Source organism: Artibeus jamaicensis, unplaced genomic scaffold, assembly GCF_021234435.1.
Source record: "Artibeus jamaicensis isolate MK-2021 breed Jamaican fruit bat unplaced genomic scaffold, CSHL_Jam_final scaffold_537, whole genome shotgun sequence".
Taxonomy (NCBI): domain Eukaryota; kingdom Metazoa; phylum Chordata; class Mammalia; order Chiroptera; family Phyllostomidae; genus Artibeus; species Artibeus jamaicensis.
This window is the reverse complement of record NW_026522047.1, coordinates 43,065,763-43,082,198: the sequence shown is the minus strand read 5'-3', so window position 1 is coordinate 43,082,198 and position 16,436 is coordinate 43,065,763. Positions and strand designations below refer to the sequence as shown.

Genomic DNA, 16,436 nt, shown 5'->3' with positions numbered 1-16,436 from the left:
TATGAATAGTCTTTAAGTCAGGTAAAATCTTGCTAGGATTATTCATGAATGGGAAGGTTTCTAAAAAAATTTTTTTTAATTTTGAAATGATTGGCTAATTTTAATATACTTGGGAGCTTTAAAACTTGTATGTTGCTACTATGTTAGGTTCTGGAGACACTCGCTGTATCTTTGATCACAAGTCCTTATATGTTTTCTGTCCTCCATCTGAACGAGGCCTTCTGTTACCCACTTATGTGGCAGAAACAAGTGACCAATGAGAAGGTGTATGTGCTGCGCTGCACCGGATCAGGAAAGATCAAGCTCCTGATAAGTCAAGAAACAGATGCACAAGCACATACACAATACCAAAATGTGAAGGAAACTTCCAGAAGGTCACAAATCAGAAATGATTTCCGGGAGGCTGCGCAGGCCTGGGCCGGGGTCAGGGGTCGGGGGTCGCTGCTCGCCTCCTCCTTGGCACTTCCCTGCTGCAGGACTGTGGGCCTGTGCAGGTAGCACTTTGATGAGACTTTTAAAATAACAAACTCAGGTCAAGCATGAAATTAGTTTTCATTTCTAGCATAATTTAAAGATTAAACCCTAACTTATCCAGCTACTAAGAGGACTAATAAAGGCACTTGTACTTAGGCAAGAAGAATCCCTCCCTCAAGTCAGGTTCATTGCCCAAAGGTGCTGCAGAGGCCTCCCCACCCGGGGCCAGGAGGTGGCACGGCAGCGCCCTCTGCTGGACACAAGTGCGCGCTAAGCCCTCAGTCCTGGCTCCTGGGAATCAACCCCCCTGTCTTGGGGGTCTGACCTCTGGGGCTTGATGGTGATTTCTTGACCTTCATCGCCTGCACACCTTTAAGGGATGTTTTTATTTTCAAACATAGTGAACACTTGGGATGTTCCACTGTACATTAATTTTCTGTATCAGTGGACTTGTTGAAATCCTAGTTAATAGCTATGGGTTTTTGAAGATGGTCTTATGCAGCCAATCTTAATTTGTATTGTTTTTCTCTATACTCATAACAGCATGGTTTTTAGCAGTCAGTCTTAAATATGTCCAGCACACCTGTGGGTGTCCCCGGGACCCCTTAAGGGGCTCCACGAGGACAAAGCTCTTTGCAACAACGCAAAGCCACCCATTGCCGTTTTCCCTGTGTCAGCTCTTACACCCACTGTGCAAAACCAACACCCTTGAAGCACGTGGTCACGAAGCAAGGTAGGAATCAAGGCAGAGGCATCAGAATCTCCTAGAAGTTACTGTATCCTTCACCATTGTGCTTTCAGTTAAAAAGAAAAGGAAATAAAGCCCTGGCTGGTGTAGCTCAGTGGATTGAGCGCAGGCCTGAGAACCAAACAACCACAGTTCGATTCTCAGCCAGGGCACATGCCTGGGTTGCAGGCCAGTTCCCAGCAGGGAACACACGAGAGGCAACCACACATTGATATTTCTCTCCCCCTCTCCTTCTCTTCCCCTCTAAAGATAAATAAATAAAATCATTTTTAAAAAAGAAAGGAAATAAAACACCAAATAGCAGCTTTACTTAGGAATATCTTCAATGCAGTAGTAAAAATAGTAAAGTTATTAAATCTCAGTCCTTGAGTACACGTCTTTTTAACGTCCCATGCGACAAACAGCCCTTCTGCTGCCCGCCAGAGTGCAGTGACCCTCTTGAGGGAAAGCACCTGTGTGACGAGTGTGAGCGGAACGAGCCACTTTGTTCATGAAACGTCATTTTTGCTTGAAAGAATCAACAACAAATTGTGATTATTCAGACTCAGAGATGTGGCCGGTATTTTCTCAGAAAGGAGTGGTGTGTGCCTGGTAGATTCATGAAAACAACCGACAGAATTTGTTGCCAGTACATTTGCAACCTTTCTTGGCTGAAAGAAGAGACTTTGAAAAACTGGTGTCCTTTCCAATGAGATTGGTAGTGATGTTAATGAGTGTGGTTTGTTGGTATTGTGTAAGGAAGTATGTCAACATTGGAAAAATCTGCAAAGTGGGTTAACCAATATTTTCCTAGGGAATAGTGCATGATATTAAAACCATACATGTGAGCAAAAGAGTCACTCCCATTTCAAGAGGGACAAATGGATTCTTAAATTAATTATATATTTTTATTGAGATGCAATTCACATAACATAAAACTCACCATTTCCATGACGTGTACCACTTAAATGTGTAAAATTCCATGACGTTTAGTGCACTCACCACGGTGTGCAACCCTCACCCTCTCCAGTTCCAGGATGTTTCCATCTCCCCGAAAGCAAACCCTGTAACCAGTCAGCGTTATTCCCCAGCCCTGGCACCCAATCCGCCTCCTGCGTCTATGGATTTGCCACTTCTGGACGTTTCAGATAAATGGACTCACACACCGTGTGGCCTTTCTGCCTGGCTTCTCTCATTGACAGATGCGTTCAAGGTCCGTCCACGTTGTATCGAGTGTCAGTGCCTCACCCCCCTCGAGACTGAGGGAGATCCCAGCGTGTGGAGGGCCACACCGTGTTCATCCTTTCATCTGTGATTGGCATTTGGGTTCTTCCACTTTTTTTGGCGTTATGAATAATGCTGCTATGAACATTTGTGTACAACTTTTTGTGTGAACGCCAGTCTTAAGTTCGATTACATACCTAAGAGTGGAGTTGCTGGGTCACGTGGTTTGGCTGGGTTCATGTTTAACTTTTTGAGGAGCTGCCACACTGCTGGTCACAGCAACTGCGTCATTCGGGGGTCCAAGGTGTTGAGCATCTTTCCATGTGCTAACTGGAGTCGTCTGTTCAGAACCTCTGCCATTTTTAATTGGGTTATCTGTCATTTTGCTGTTGAGTTGTGAGAGCTCTTAATATATTCTAATACAAGACCCTTATCAGATATGATTTACTAATATGTTCTCCCATCCTGTGGGTTGTCTTTTCACCCTCTTAATAGTGCTCTTCGAAGTACAAAAGTTTTTAATTTTGATGAAGTCAAATTTATCTTTAAATTTTCTTTTAATCTTTCACTGTTTGTGCTTTTGATGCTATATCTAAAAATTCATTGCCAAATCCAAGGTCAAGAAGATAATCTTGGCCCTGGCTGGTATGGCTCAGGGGATTGAGCACTAGCCTGCTAACTGAAAGGTCACTGGTTCGATTCCCAGTCAGGGCACATGTCTGTGTTTCGGGCCAGGTCACCAGTTAGAGGTGTGTGAGAAGCAACTTATGATGTTTCTCTCCCTCTCTTCCCCTCTCCCTAAAAATAACTAAATAAAATCTAAAAAAAAAAAAAAGATAATCTTGTTTTACATGATTACCTGATTTTTTTCTCTAGGGATTTTATAGTTTTACCTTTTTTATTTAATTTTTTGGTCCATTTTGAGCTGACTTTGTATATGGTGTAAGTAAGGTTCCAGCCTCATTCTTTTGCAAGTGACTGTGCAGTTATCCAAGCACCATTTGTTGAAAAGTTTATTCTTTCTCCATTGAATGGTCTTGACACCCTTGTCAAAAATCAGTTGACCGTAGAACCGACTGGTGCGTTTCAGTGGGTCGGGTGTCGTTCCACACACCAGAAGGTCATCGGTTCGATCCCAGCCAGGGCACATGCCTGGGTGCAGGGCCAGGTCCCTGGATGGGGGTGTGCAAGAGGCAACTGATCAGTGTTTCTCTCCCTTTCTGTCTCTCTCTCTTCCCCACTCTTTAAAAATAAATAAATAAAATCTTTTTTAAAAAATCGGTTGGCCGTAGATGTATGGGATTATTTCTAGACTCTCCGTTCCATCCCGTTGAACGTCCTTCCTCGTCCCAGGGCTGCACTGAGCTGCTCACCGGCACTGCGTGTCGTTGGGACCCAGGGAGCATGAGTCCTCCAACTTCGTTCTTGTTCGTCAAGGCCGTGTTGGCCACCTGGGTCCCTCACAGTGCCATATAAACTTGAGGGTCAATTTGTCTGTTTCTGAAAAGCAGTCAAAAGTTCAATAGAGAATTTTGGTAGGGGTTTCATTGATTCTCTAGATGAATTTGGAGAGTATTGCTGTGTTAACGATATTAAGTCTTTCAATCCATGAATATAGGATATCTTTCAGGGGCGGGGCAGGTTGGGGGAGTAGTTTGGTCATCTTTAGTTTCTTTCAGTAGTGTTTTATAGTTTTCATTGTACAAGTATTTCACCATTTGGTTAAATTTATTCCTAAATATTTATTCTCTTTGATGCTGTTGTAAATGGAATGGTTTTCTTAATTTCCCTTTTATACATTGTTCATTGCTTAGAAATGTAACTGATTTTTATATGCTGACCTTGTATTCTACAACTGTTATGAATTCACTTGTGAGTGCCAGTTGCTTTTTGTGGATCCTTTGCGATTTTTTTATATTTAAGATCATGGTTTCTGCAAATAGAGTTAGTTTCATTTCTTCCTTTCCTATTTGGGTGCCTTTTGTTTGTTACTGTTGTGCAATTGCCCTGGCCAGGAAATGGCAAGAGTGGACACAAACCACAGTGGTCAAATGTGACGGGTGAGGCAGTAACCCTCTCAGTCCCAAACCCAGCCCAGCTGCACTTTCTAGAATGCACGTTCAACCTGCTTTTTGCAGAAGCATTTACTAAAGTCTTTGCTTTTCCTGGTATTTGAGGACAGAGTATACTTTAGGTTCATTTCCTTATGTTGCAGTTCTCTGCCTACGTGGTGGGCCACAGCAGAGTTTAAAATTTCATTTTCCATGTATAAGTCAAGGTCAAATTCAGCATGTATAAATGCGGTAGCCACAAATGTTGAGTGTTTCAGCCTCTGCTTAGACCTGTGGCTCCACCTCAGCTCCTTGCCTCCAAGAGGTCCTTAGAACCCAGCTGAGAAGCCCCTTCCCCCAGGAAGGCCTCCCTGGTAGCTCCACGTGACTTTCCCCTGTGTATAACCATTCTCGTTGCTGTGTAGCCCTCTTTGCACAGCTCACGCTTCATAAACATTCAGGAGCTTATCTCTGTGACATGTCCAGTGACCCAGGGTCCTACACCACTGATGGCAGCACCTGGGTCTTTGGCCTTGTTGGTATTTTCCCAAAGCATCCAGGAGAGAGACCCTGGGTTTGTGACAAGGCAGGCTGGCCAGGACGTCAGTGCCACCAACTGTCTTGGGCTCTGTTGGTCACCTGATTCTCCCTAGCAACAGATGACATGTGCGGGGAACAGCTGGCAATTATTCTGCTGGCTCTGCTTCCGCTTCAACTTAGGCAACAACTAGGAGTTCGCGCTGTGCACGCAGACACTGTGTGCCACTCCGTAGCGGTGTCCACTTCGTGACCTCACCTGCTGCTCGTGCTCCGGGGCTCCTGGCTCCTCTGCATGTAACAAAGTAACAGCCTGGCTGTGGCTTCAGCTCCCAGCTTAACCCATCTCTCCTGCCTGCCTCAAGCCTTGTTTTTATTTTGTAGGAGCTTGAATCATTATTTGGATATTAATAAAAACCAACCTTGGCTGATGCTAACCATCTGATTTCCCTTTTTTTCCCATTTTGTTTTGTTTTGTTTCTGCACACATTTTCTTTAGCTTGAAATGGCGATTGAAAACCTCCAAAAAAGCGAAGGGATCACATCACACAAAAGCGGTTTACTCAACAGCCATGTAAGTGTGTGTCGCTGGCGGTCTGCCCCACTGTGCGCGGACCTGCGTGGGCATTTCCAAAACAAGCGCAGGCTCTGAAGTGACACCCTTTTTGTGTTGAAGGGGGGAGAAAAGCCAGCCTAGAGTTCTACACGCATCAGAAGTATTCTTCCGCAGTGCAGGAGGGGCGGGGCAGGTTCTTCATTCCTGAAGGCAGATGGTCCGAGCACCTGTCTCTGTGGGGATTCGATTATTTCATACACGCGACATGCTGCTAGCAATGCCTGGCACATCACAAGCATTATAAATAAAGTTTATACTAAAATGAGCAACAATAACCAAGGATGACATGGGATTGCAGATGCCATACAGTTTCTTAGCTAAGTTTCCTGTGATCAGCTCTTTGAAAGCAAAAAGAAAGGTAATTTGAGAAAAATGCAAAGCAACTCATTCCTACTGGCTGGTGCTTTGTAAGATCTTCTTCTCTTGCCTCCGGGGAAAACCCACAATCCTGGGCCCTGTGCCAGGAGGTGGCAAACGTCTTTGTCGCTGGGAAGCTTGCTGGGGCACGATGGCACTGGAGGAGGTGACCAGCTAAGAGTCTGTTTCCTGGGACAGTTCAGAAGGAAAGCTCTGGTCTCCTCACACTCGTTTCTTTTCCGTCCACTCCTCCAAATGTGCTCAACCAGCTCTGCAGGTAGCTGGAAACTTGAAGTAGGTTGGGGGGGCACGGAAGTCAGAACGTGCTTCTCAAGCACCAGGTTGGGATTTGACCCCAAATCTCTTTAATTCTGAGAATTAAACCATCAAAGAAAAAGGTGACCACGGTCCTAACTGTAGCCCCGTGAAGACGTTCTCACCAACGTGCTCAGAGGAAAGTGCTGCCCAGAGGCGGGGGTGCCGGGCGGAACCCAGCCAGACGGCCCCGAACTTCCGGGCACCTGGGTCCACCAGGCACACGTGGTGAGGGTCTGCGGTCCTCGGCCTCAGAGGCTGATCAATCACTAGGAGGAAGAGCAGCCTCACACCCAATGTCTCAAAGGAAAAACACAAAAGACCACAGGCCTCTCCCGAGTGCCCTGCCCCCCCAGGGCACCCTGTTGTCCCTTCACTGCTAGACAGTGTCACCCTGTGGGCTCAACTGGGGAGGGACAGTCTTCAGTGAGTGTTTGGTGGGAAGGACACCTCCCACCCACCACCGACCCCGTCAGAAAACTCAGAGTGCACCGTGTGGAAAGTCTGCAGAATGGCAGTCTGTCCAGTGAGGACAGTCTGTTCAGTGGGGACAGGCATTTCCTTATTGTTGCCAAGCCGGCACACATGGCCACGTCCCAGCCTGCAAGGTGCTCGGTCAGGCGGGATGGGGGCGCAACCGCCAGGCAGGCAGCTTGCATGTCCATGTCCACGGGGGATTGAAAACGCCTCTGGGGGTCCCATGAGCCACTGCTCTGGCTGCAGGGCTGCTGCCCGGCTTGCTAACGTCGGTCCTTTGTGAGGCAGACTTCCTGTGTGTTCCAGCTGGTCTATGCTCCCGAGCTTCCTGTCCCAGCAGGAGAATCTCCCCGTGTCCGTGTTCTCCCTGGCGATCTGCGGCTGAGCCTCCTTCTGCCGGGAGCTGTGAGGAGCAGAGCCAGGGCTTGGTGATGTGGCTTCAAAGGGAATAGACAGAAGATCTTTCCAAAGAGTCGACCGTGCACCCTGGGTGGAATCTCCTGGCGCTGTCCTTGCAGACGCGAGATGGGGGTTGGGGGGAGGGAGAGCCTGACCTGCCTTACAGTTGGGCAGCGTGTCCTGCTGACACCCGTCTTGGTCTCAGCTGGCTGAGCCCACCCTCCGGCCAGCTCTCCACACTCACTCATGACAGTTGTCACCACCGAGGCCTACTTCTGGGATTGCTTGAGTTTCGGGTGATGCAGGCCATGTCCCCAATCCTTTGCCAGCCCAACCCTAGAGCAGATGAGCCTGGCTGGGGGGCAGGCCCAGTCACAGTGTCCCCCTCCTCCGCCCTGGGCACGGGGACTGTGGGAACGAGCATCCCCTGCAGGGAGCTCGGATGTGGCTGTGGCTGGGCTGGGCGGGTGTGAGGACACCAGCGCAGGCCATGTCTGCCCAGGCAGCCAGCGCAGAGGCTCGCCCCGGAACCGCTCCTGTCTTCCGCGGAGCTTGTTTCCCTCCCTGCCGCTGCCTTGCGAGGGTGCAGGTGGCGATGCCCAGAGCCTGGGAAGGCTGGGCAGCACCTTCCAGACCCAGTTGACATCAGGGTCCCTCCGGAGCTTCCCATGCTGCCCTCAGGGGTTTAGCCTGAGGGCCTTCCAGCCTTACTGGGACACCATGCAGCCTCGAGTGAGCTGGCTGTGAACTGGGGTTGGGGTGCTGTGGTTTGGGGGGAGGCGTGACAATAGGGACAGCTGTTAAGAGGAAGGAGGTGACAGAGATGGTGCTGGGGATGAGGACGCCTCCACCCATAGGGGTGGCACTGCGGCCTCCCTACTGCCGGGCCCGGGCTGGGGAGCCTCGGTCACGGGCCCCAAGGTGCCGGCCCCTCCCAGAGCCTCTGCCCCACCGTCCCCCTGATCCTGGCTCAGGAAGCCACCCACCTGATGCTCGCTGACTCGGGGACCCCACAGCATGTTCACCAGGTCACTGTCACAGGGAGTTGGGCACTGTCCACTCAGATGAACTCTTATTTCCAAGCCCAGCTTTTAGATTAATTGTATTCAGACTATATGACTTTTTAATCTAGAAACACAAATTGTCAAAGACCCACTAGCCTTTAGTTGGTGGCGGGCCACAGGCTGGTGCACTGGCCAAGCTGCCGCCTGCAGACCACGCTGGGGCTTGGCTAGAGCAGCAGCTTCGTGGGATGGGTCCCTGGTCCAGAACTTGCTCCAAGTCTTTGTGGCAAATGCCTGGCAGTCGTCTTGGTGGGACCACTGTTCATTCAGTATTCCTGACCCACCCTCCAGGCCCTGCCAACCCCACCCTGGCCGCTGACCAAACAGACTGTTTTTCCCTCCAGGCTTTGTTCGCCTGGAGCCCCGCCCCAACTCCACGCAGGCTTCCTCCTGTTCCTCCTGCTGCCCGCTGGGCCTGCCTCAGGGCCTTTGAACGGCTGGTCCTTTGCCTGGAACACTTCCTGTCTTTACTCATTTGCCACTCAAATCGGTTTTCCTTCCTGACGACTTGTCGGTGCAAAAGAGAGAGGAAGTGTGACCAGCTCTTCTTCTGGAGGCAGCTGGGGTGTCAGTTCTCTCTGCAGTCACTTCTCCTGCAGGGAGGTAACCACAAGTCCTTAGTTTCACGGTGCCCTTGCCGTCACCTCAACAGAACCACCCAAACAGGAAGGTCTACCTTTAGTTTAGATAACTTGGGGGTATAGAGAGGCATCATATTTCCCAGGCCTTTCTCTTCACGAGAAAGGTCATATTGAGCAGTGGGCCAGGTGCTGGCCTTCATCTCGCAGGACCCCTGGAGCAGGGCCCCTTCCCGCACCCCCCCAGCACGCTCTGCTGCAGCCTGGAGCTAGGACCAGGGGCGCTGCGAGGTCCCTGCCCCCCCAGCAGGTTGGACTCTGGGGTGTTGGGCTCCAGAGCAGAGAGGAGAAGCCCCGGCCTTCTGCACCCACAAGCTGGGTCCCATTCGCTCTGTGGGATCCTGTCCTCTCTGGTCGGTGTTCCTTGAGGCATCTTTAGGGTCCTGGGGGTGCAAACGTGGGCAGAGGTGAGGGACCAGGGAGGACCGTGGAGACGGCTCCTGAAGCTCCGCGCCCTGGGCCCAAGCGGAGCTCTGGGGGCGAAGGGAGGTGCGTACCCCCCCATCAGGAAATGCACATCTGAGGGAAGGGTGACAATGCAAGGTCAGAGTGGCTTCGTGGGAAGTAAACCATTTGTTCTTCTCCCAAGGGGACGCCTGGAGAGGATGAGTCTCACTGCAGGGCCCTGCCTCGTTTCCTATGACCTCGAGCCCACCTCGAGCCTCAGATGCTCTGCCAAAAGCCCTCTACTCCTGACAGCTGCCACCCCCCAACACTGTCGCTTTGCATCCTCCTTCCTGTCTCCCCACTGTCACCGTCTCTCGATCACCCTGTTGGTGAGGGCGGGCCCACCCTAGGGTTGCAGGAACGGCCACACGCACGACACCCAACACAGGACAGAGTGGACAGCCACTTCCAGTCCCATAGACGCACAGCCCAAGGGAGGAGGACACCTCAGGGCCACGCACAGACGCACTCGGGAACAGGGGACAAAGCGCTGAGGGAGGCTTTGGTGACCTGAGGCTGGGAGGCCCCTGGGCTGCGCCTGACCCCCAGGGATAAGCCAGGTCTGTGCCCAGCCCCCGCGGGGAGGGGGCTGCGTGGCTGAGACCTCACTGCCGCGCAGGGGAGGGTCCTCTCCCGCTCCCCCCGCATCAGGCCTGACACCACTCTCCCTCCCCAGCACTCTGTGTGCCCCCCCCCCCCAGACCCTGTGGTGTCTCCTCGGTGCTGGGTCTACGTAAATGGCCTTCCAGCACCAGCCCAGCACTGGAACCCCTCCCCCAAAAACAGAGCCCTCCACCTAGCACTCCTTGATGCCCAGTGCCTGTCTTGCCATTAAAAGGCCCTCTGCTCTGCCAAGTCCCCAGGAGCCCCTTCACCCGGATCTCTGACTGTCCCCACCTTCATCCTGCACCTCCACCATGCTCACCTCTGAAACCTCCCTCACTTGGGAATCCAGGCCCCCATCGGGCTCCACCGAGAGCGGAGAGGCCCAGGGATGAGACGAAGGGGTTCGATTTAAAATGGTCCCAGTGGGGCTTAGATGGAATGAGGCGGCGGGAGCTGACTTTAGAAGCAGGAGTTCCTTAGGCTATTCTTGCTGCCTGTGTATGTGTTAGAATCTCCACATAATAGAACTGTTTTAAAAGGGCGATGAAGGCTGACTTCCCAGCCCGGATGCTAAGTCTGCGTGGGGCCAGTGGGGTGCGGACTGCGGTGAGGTATAGGCCACAGGTGGGGGAGTGGGGCGCTGATTCCCAGGGGAAATGCTCACTCCGGGTCTGGAAGGAAGCAGAGGGCGCGGGGATTCACAGGAGCCCAGCATGCCAGGACCGCACGGGGGCCTGGGCCAGTGGGGTGGGGGTGCTTGTCTGGACGGGGGTGGCAGCGTGGGCAGGCCACCGCCTCCCACAGTGGTGCTGGATCCTTCACGGGGTCCCACCTCGGGCTGCTTCCTGTGCACACGGCTCCTGCCTGTCGAAAACGCCTGCGCAGGGCCTTTTGTGCTCACACAACGGAGCGGAAGCCAGGATCAAACTCCAGCTCTGGGGGCGTTGTGCTTGGGGCTCCCAGGCAGGCCTGCCACCACCCACTGGGGGGTTAGCTTTCTCCGAGGACGGCTCCTGCCCTTCCACCTCTGGGGGCAGCAGCTTCGGCTTCAGCCTAAACGCAACACCTGGCCCATGCGCCTCTTCGGTGTTTTACTTTGTCTCCGTCTGCGCCCCACTGGGTCTGGGTTTGCAGGAGATACAAGTCCATGGACAACCACGGCCAGTGTGGGGTGTGGCACTCCCAGGCCCACGAGTTTTCTTGACTCTGCCTCTTTCTCGTGGTCAGAATTGACCTCCATTCCCAAGGGTTTGGATATTTGGTGTTGGAGCAGGTATGGGGCACGCGCACATTTAAATGATGACAAGGACCACTTCTATCCATGCACATTTTCCTCCGTGACGTCAAAGAGCCTAAGTCGGGCTGAAATGGCGGGAATAAAAAAGCAGGTCAGAGACCTGCTCAGTAACATGCCCAGAGCCTCTTGAACCCAAGTCCATGGCAGTAGCCGTGAATTTCCTCCTCGTGTTAAGTGGAGGGGAAGCATGTTATTGCCTTAACGAGTCCACCTTAGCGTTTTGGTATTTGGAGGACGTCGGCAACCGGAAACGTGTCTTTGTTTCTCCAGCTCCAGTGGCTGCTGGACAATTACGAGACGGCCGAGGGCGTCAGCCTGCCCCGAAGCTCCCTGTACAACCACTACCTGCGGCACTGCCAGGAGCACAAGCTGGACCCTGTGAACGCCGCCTCCTTCGGGAAACTGATTCGCTCCGTGTTTATGGGCCTGCGGACACGGCGGCTGGGCACCAGGTGGGTAGAGGGGACCGTCCACCCTCCCCCGTGCCCACCGTCCTTCCTCTTTCTTTATACGGAAATCGAGCTTTTGAAGAACACGGGGCCTCCTCCTCTGCCCGCGCACCCCGACCGGCACAGCCCTGGGTGACCGTGGAGCTGCCCCGAGTTGGCAGCAGCGGTGCCTGGCCAGGGCGCGGGCTCTGCTTCCCTTCCCTCCGGGGGACGAGACACCAGGGTTCGCTTCAGCTCCCTTGCTTTGCTTGAAATTTTTCATAACAGGTTTTTAAAGGCTGCCTCTGGGTTGGTTATCTAACAGAGTTGGATTTACTGCTTGATGCTTGTTGCTACGGCCTACCCTTGGCCTACAGCGGCCAGGGAACCTCACGTGTCATAAACTTAACCAGCCAGTGTGAGAGCCAACACCCGCTCACTAAAACAAACAGGAAAGGTGACCCCACTTAAAGTGCGAGGCCCGAGCTCATGCGCTGCGATCCGCACTGGCCTTCCCTCCGTGAGGTCACGCAGACGCAGCCGGTGGGGTTCTCAGAAGCCACTGTCCTGGCCAAGAGACTGGATGGCAGAGCCCTCTCTTGTCCTCTGCCGCCTCTGATCCATGACAGACGGAGGATATCTTCATAGAATGCAGTCAGAGAACTGGTTTTCTGACTGCGGGACTCCACGGAGCCTTTATCACACAAAAGTGCACGAGGGGAACCCGCCCGAGGGGGGAGCGGTGTGCGGAGCGAGCGTTCCCCACTCGGCCCAGGCAGCACAGGGCCGGAAGGCGAACTGCGGCTGCAGAGGCAGAGCACCGTCCTGAAGGACGTGTGCAGGGAGAGCTGAGCCCGGGTGTTTGGTTTCTAGGGGCAACTCCAAGTACCACTACTATGGGATCCGCCTGAAGCCGGACTCACCCCTGAACCGGCTGCAGGAGGACACGCAGTACATGGCCATGCGGCAGCAACCCGTGCACCAGAAACCGAGGTGGGTGCCCGGGGCGGAGGCCGGCCTGCGGAAGGGGGCGGGGCCTGGGTTTTTCTAGAGGAGCTTCTCAAACATTACGTACCGTACCGTGCATTCGTTCAAGGGGACTCCCAGCACGGTGGGGAAAGGAACCTCGCGGTAACCTTGGTCTGCACTGTCCTGGGAAAGCGCAGACATTCACCTCCAGTGGCACGCAGGGAGGCCAGCAGGACTCGAGGGCTGCGCCGACAACCTCGCTGGCTAACAGAAATTCCAGAGTGTTCTCTTTAAGAAAAAATAGACATTATTTTTTAGAGCAGTTTTAGGTCACAGCAAAATTGGCTGAAAGGTGCAGAGGTTTCCCACACACCGTGGCCCTGCACGCACGCACAGCCTCCCCACCGTCCTGTCCCCTCCCGGGCAGTGTCCCCCTGCCACCCCGCACTGCGCTCCCGCCCCGCACTGACACGCGCGATCACCCCACCCCGGTCCGTAGCGGCACCGGCGTTCATCCTGGTGTGGGGCGCTGTGTGGGTTTGGACAGATGTATAATGACATGTGTCTGCCACCATCACAGCATCACACAGAGCAGTGTCACTGCCCTGAAAGTGCCCGCCTGCCCTCCCTCCCCCAGCCCCCGGCAACCCTGATTCATAGTTTTTCCTTTTCCAGAATGTCAAAAAATGGGAAACACAGATCTTTAATTTTTCAATTACCAAAAAGAGAGAGAGAGAGAACAGTGACAATAACCCAGGGAGCCAGGAGAAAGAAGCCTGTGGACTTAAGTGCTGCTTTCTTCCTGAGGTTTTGATCAGATTTATGCCTCTTTTAAGGCAGGGGTCAGCAAACGTTTCCATAAGGGCCAGAAAACAAGTACCTTGAGCTTTGCAATCCACTCAAATCTACTGTTTTGCATGAGAGCTGCCACGGAGGATTCATAGGGAGTGGGCGTGGCTACGTGCCAATAAAACTTTATTTATGGGCACTGAACTGTGAACTTACAAACGAGTGGCGGAGTTGGCCCCCCACAGCTGATGTTTGCCTCGGTTCAGCCTCCCACTCGAGTATCACCTCCCTGGCAGCCTTCAGGGCCCCCCGCCCCTCTCCGGAACCCAGACTGCCCCCGGGTGGGTCCTTTACCCCCATGGCCCCCCATGGCCCCCCATGCCACTGCCAGTCTGTGAGGCCCTCAGTCCCACGTCAGCTGCTCTAAAGTTTCCAAGGTCTCCCTATCCCACGGCCAGTCCCAGGAGTTAGAGGTCCCAGAAAAGAGCCCCCAGGAGCCAGCACATCAGAACAGAGCAAACGATCCGCCCTGACCGGGCTGTGAGCAGACGTGGGGTCGGCCCCACACACACCAGGCGGCGTGTTATTTTGTGAGCAGCTGCATGCATTTCACGGCGGCACTTGGAACTGCCCAGAGTAAGGTGGTCCACGAACATCTGAGTGGCATTTCTTCCTCTTCGCAGTGAGCCGGCCCCTTCCACAGCGGCACTCCCAGCTCAGGCCCGGACCCCTGTCCCCGCTTTCTGCCACATACACCACTCACAGCGTCCTTCTGGGCTTAGAGAGGCAAGTTGCCTGCGAAGTCCTCTCTGTTCATGCTTCTCAGTTTGCTGCCACACAGGCCATCTGTCCACTGCTTCCTGTCTCAGGGCAAAAGGAAAGTCAGAACTTCCTTCAAGACAGTGCATTAGCAAGGTGTTTGAAATTCTGTAGGCGAAGTTCACTTCTAAGAGAGAAGTGTTAGAATACTGTGTATATACAGACACACACATGTGAGCCACCCGCACATCCAACAGCAGATGGGCGGGTGCACGGGTGTGACGTGCACTTTGGAATAGGATTCAGCTACAAAGAGGAAGGACATTTGGAGACCTGTGACATGGGGATGAGCCTGGAGGACCTTATGCTCAGTGAGAAGCCAGACACAAAAGGACAAAAACCTTGTGATTCCACTTGCAGGAGGTCCCTGGAGGAGTCAGGTCCACAGAGGAGGACGGAGACGGTGGGGCCGGGGTGGGGGAGGGGTGGGAGTCAGTGTGTGATGGGGACGGAGTGTCGGTGCGGGAAGGTGAGAGGTTCTGGAGACCGGTGGTGATAATGGTTGTGTAACAATGTGATGTACTTCATTGAACTATATACTTAGAAGTGATTACAATGATACATTTCCTTTCTGTGTATTTGACCACAGTTATTTTGAAGTTACACACACACCACACTGCGTCCCGTTCAGCTCATTGTTCTTCGGGTCCCTTCTGGGTAGTGCTGCTGGGGCCTCATGATGGCACGTGTGTCCCCTGCCCAGGTACCGGCCGGCCCAGAAGTCAGACAGCCTTGGGGACAGTGGCTCACACCACAGCCTGCACAGCACACCGGAGCAGGCCGCGGCCGCCCAGAGCCAGCACCACCAGCAGTACATCGGTGAGCGGCAGCGCCGCCCTGGGTGCGGGGCCTGCTGCGAGACCCCCGCTCTCCTCCGAGCCTCCGGGCGCTCCTGGGTTCCGTCACCCGCAGCACCTAAAGGGGTGCACTAACCAGTTTTCTTGTGTGACACCGCTCCAATTACATAGATAATTCTAGGTAAACCTCTCTTGTGGCATCCCTGAGGTTTTGAACAGTAAGTAAGCATATGCCCCCCAAATTAATGCATAAAGTGACCATCACAAAGAAAGTAAACAGAATGAAACGCCCATCAGAGGGAAGACCAGAGGCCCGGCTTTAATACCTGTCAGCTCAGGGCAGCAGCAGGGTCAGCTCAGGGCAGCAGCAGGACCGGCTGCCCTTCTTCGTGCTCTTCCCGGCTTACCGGGGTGCTTGGGAAGCTCGGGACCCCTAACTCGGGGTTTCCCCCTCCCAGTGCCTTCTCCGGGGCTGCCTGGCCCTCTTCCCTGGGAGCCACAGTCGCCCCGCCACCAGTTCTTGGGACTGCATCCTGACTCGGAGCCTGCCACCCGCCCAGGCACACCTAGGAAGGGCCGCTGGGACCGGCGTCCTAAGCATGCCCCCACTCAGACGTCAGTGGTCTGGGTCTGCTTTTAGTGTATTCTTCGAGCCTGAACAGGGCTCACCTGTGTTGGGTCTTCTGGAGAGGTCGTCAGGCTGGAGAGGTCACCTTGGGGCCAGCCTTGTCCCCAGATGCGCTGCTCTGGCTGGCCGCGGGCCGGGGTGAAGGGAGTACTCGCTGTGTCCTGGGCCCTGGCTCCATGCTTGTCTGTGTGGACGTATTTCATGTGCCTGGGAGGTGAGGATGCTGTCGCCATTCTGTACCTGAGAAAACCTAAGCTTTCAAAAGCTGTGTGACTGCCCAGGGAGCCAGGACGCTGGCCAGGGTTGTCAAGCAGTCACCGGCATGTCTGGACAGCGTCCCCAGCGCAAGGGCCTCCCAGCCCAGCCTCTGTGTGTGGCCCTTCTGCGGGCCTGCCGACAACTTTGTTCCCCCCCCCCCCCCGCAGATGTCTCCCATGTCTTCCCGGAGTTCCCAGCACCTGACCTGGGTGGCCTCTTGCTGCAGGACAGCATCACGCTGCAGGACGTCAAGGCCCTGCAGCTGGCCTACCGGCAGCACTGCGAGGTGACCGCCCCTGCAGGTGGCCCTGGGATGAGCCCACAACTGGTCTGTGGGGTTCAGTGGGAGCCTCGGTGCCTCCAGGGCCTGGTGCAGAGCCCGGCATGCCTCCTCAGCACCGCCAAGTGCGCAGATGTGCCCAGTGTCCCTGGCCACACAGAGGACCCAGGAGTGACCTGCTGCTCCCTCCAGCCACGGAGCAGATAGAATCTCTGCCCCCTGGACGGTGCCCCTCTGTC

The 16,436-nt window shown here is 53.9% G+C and overlaps 1 protein-coding gene across 5 annotated transcripts in view; it reads left to right on the top strand.

Annotated features, from left to right (window-relative positions):
- RFX2 (regulatory factor X2) overlaps positions 1-16,436 on the top strand; it is an 82,246-nt gene that overhangs the window by 53,528 nt on the left and 12,282 nt on the right. For 3 of the 5 annotated variants that reach the window (XM_053658546.1, XM_037165298.2, XM_053658543.1), the window contains 5 exons: positions 5,513-5,587; positions 11,500-11,681; positions 12,531-12,650; positions 14,938-15,053; positions 16,085-16,203. In XM_053658546.1, coding sequence (XP_053514521.1) covers positions 5,513-5,587; positions 11,500-11,681; positions 12,531-12,650; positions 14,938-15,053; positions 16,085-16,203 — 612 coding nt within the window. The remainder of the gene's footprint in view (positions 1-5,512; positions 5,588-11,499; positions 11,682-12,530; positions 12,651-14,937; positions 15,054-16,084; positions 16,204-16,436) is intronic. The other 2 variants (XM_053658545.1, XM_053658544.1) reach the window with 1 other exon arrangement.